This window comes from Cyprinodon variegatus, unplaced genomic scaffold (genome assembly GCF_000732505.1).
Source record: "Cyprinodon variegatus isolate N-32 unplaced genomic scaffold, C_variegatus-1.0 Scaffold79, whole genome shotgun sequence".
NCBI lineage: Eukaryota > Metazoa > Chordata > Actinopteri > Cyprinodontiformes > Cyprinodontidae > Cyprinodon > Cyprinodon variegatus.
This window is the reverse complement of record NW_015150532.1, coordinates 1677356-1680070: the sequence shown is the minus strand read 5'-3', so window position 1 is coordinate 1680070 and position 2715 is coordinate 1677356. Positions and strand designations below refer to the sequence as shown.

At 33.0% G+C, this 2715-nt stretch overlaps 1 protein-coding gene across 2 annotated transcripts in view; it reads right to left on the bottom strand.

Moving 5' to 3' along the window:
- Positions 1-2715, bottom strand: part of LOC107083608 (phosphoglucomutase-1-like) — a 24372-nt gene that overhangs the window by 10584 nt on the left and 11073 nt on the right. For both annotated transcript variants that reach the window (XM_015372968.1, XM_015372967.1), the window contains 2 exons: positions 2239-2385; positions 1879-2004 (listed from right to left, as the gene is read on the bottom strand). In XM_015372968.1, coding sequence (XP_015228454.1) covers positions 1879-2004; positions 2239-2385 — 273 coding nt within the window. The remainder of the gene's footprint in view (positions 1-1878; positions 2005-2238; positions 2386-2715) is intronic.

The window sequence follows — 2715 nt, the reverse complement described above, 5'->3', positions numbered from 1 at the left end:
TTGCCTTGCCTTGCCTTGCCTAACTGTGAATGTATTCTAATAAATGATGCTCCTTAGTGACGTGAGTGCCGGGGTTGGCAGGAATGGGCCGAGTTAATGAAGTTTTCACATCCAGGAGCTTTGGTCCCTTTGAAACGCATCAGAGTTTGTTTTCTGGTAAATTCTGCTTCATTTTTTTAGGAGTTGAGAATTATTCAAGCTTTTTTTTGGTTCTTTTCTAATCACTCAAACTATTTTCTACCAACAATTCAATGCAAAACAGAGAGAAAGAAAAAAAAAAAATAGAATGTGATATGGAGCACTGAATATTAAAAAAATAAAATAAAAAATTGCTATTACATTTTCTTTCTTCACATTTACTGCTTTTATCTAATATTTAGGGGTAAAAATGGATATAAATATTAAGTATTTAAATATTAAATCTAAATGTATTTTTCAAATCTATTTCTGCATCCTATATCTATATATGTTTTATTGTTATACTTTGATACAAATTTTAACTTTATATCTAAACCCATATCTAAATCTTAAATCTAAATAAATATCTCTAAATAGATAAATGTAAATATATATATATATATATATATCTTAAATCTAAATGTTAAATCTTTATTTTGAAACTTAAGTGTAATTCTAATAAACTTGCCTTGCATTTAATCTAAATCTAAATCCATATTTTAAATATTAGACTTTAGACTTTTATTTGTCCCCAAGGGGAGATTCTTTTTCACACACAATATTAAATTCAGACCTTAATCTAAATATATATCTTACATGTAAATGGTAAATTAAGCTTTTTTTGTTGTTTATTTTTTTTTTACATTCAGCGCCCCATAAAGTGATATTATTTTTTCTAAGAGGCCTCCACAGTTTTGAACTGGATCTCTACTATTCCAAGTTGTTGATAACAGAATAAAATCTAAATAACTAATATAACAGTCCAGGAAAATCTGCAGATCTATTGCTCAGTAAATTTCAGACAAATTTAAGCCTTTATATGCAGGTAAGAGATGTGTCTGTGATCTGATCTGATTATAGGGGTCAGTTTTATATCAAAAGTCAAGTAGGAAGGACCAAATCCATGGGCTGATCTAAAGAGGGGCCAAGAGGTGCCAGTGCCCCTGTAGAACTGGTCATGCGACTGTACTAAAGAAAAAATACTATATAAAATTCTTATGATCTTACACCCTGGCACTGAAACAGAAATCTCTTTGGAATAATATTTTTTTATTTTAATTTACATTTTTTTTATTTGATTTACAAATGAACTTATTGCTTCATTTATATTAAGATATGGTCATTGTTATCATCTGCCATATTTGAGTTTCTCTGATCTTTAAGTGGCTCTTTGTCTCACTTATTATTTGAAACAGTAAACTTTTTTTTGTATTCTTTTGTTTGGTCCCTCTCTAAAAAAAGATTGCTTTCATTTTTTTTAAATTTTGTTTGTTATGTTTATACCTCAGGCTTTCTAATGAGTATTATCAGGTAAAAGTCTTTTTCCTTGAACAGGAAATTATAATTAACATGTCATTTCTTCATATGAAATGAATGAAAACGTCAACAACTATGACCTTAAAAACCTGATAAATGGTAAAGAAACCCAAGCTAGAGGAGGTAGTGCTTAGATAGCTTAGATAGCTCAGTCCTACCATGGTATTGGTGCAGAAATATGTGTACACAAAATCTGAGTCTATACAATCACTACAAAGCATTTAATCTCAATGGAAATTTCTACCCTGGCATCAGTGAGGCTCCTAGAACTATTCAGCTAATTTTTCTGGTTTCGGAAAGACAAGCGAGCTCGAATTTTCTCAGCCTGTCTTCAATATATATAAGGGGGGTTTATGTAACTTTAAACTCTTTAGATTCTCTCACCTCCATGCATTGCATCTACCCTTATGTTGATATGATTCTCGCCAGACAAAAGCTCCTTCAGAGATGCAAAGTCGAAGATGTTCCTTAGGAGGTTAGCGTAGGACTCCACAGGGTCAACTATTTCCACTGAACACAACAAACAGAAAAAAGAACTGAAGTTAGATGTTAAAGAACAATACAGGGGACTTTTTAAAGAGTTTGTATTCAAACTAAACTCACTGAATGATACCGGGTGTCAGGATTTGTTTATCTAGTGTTTTAGATCATGCAAGAAATAATGTGCTGTCTTTTTGTGTTTTATCAGATCAAATTTTAATTTTCCTTAGAAAGGGCTTAAGGCATGCTAAGAACCCCCATCACCTGTGAATGGTTTGAACTTGTTCTCCAGATCAAACGTCTGTTTGCCGAGGGTTTTCAGATCCACACACAGTCCAGGGCAAATGGCAAACTCCTGAATGGTTCTGCTGATCTGGTAGATCTTGCTTGCAACTAACTCTTTGGCTGGGCCTGGAAGCAGCAGAAAGACTTTCAATCAAATCGTTAATCACTGCCATAAACCATCAAAGGCAACTTTCCATTTTCTAGTTGAAGCCTTGAAACCTTTGCTTCAATATCTGACTTTTCTTCTGCTTTGTCCTTCAGTGTGTGCACACGCTCTTTTCTCTGCTCCCTGCTTGCTTGCACTTTCTGGTCCTTTTATCTTCTTTTTATCTCTTAACCAAAACTACAGAAAGTTGGATTTAGTTATTAGCTGCATTGCTCCAATTAAAGTGAAAGTCTTTTCCGGAAAGAAAAAATCTCCTTGGAGAAGTGCTCCAGCAGTTAAAAGTGAAAAAA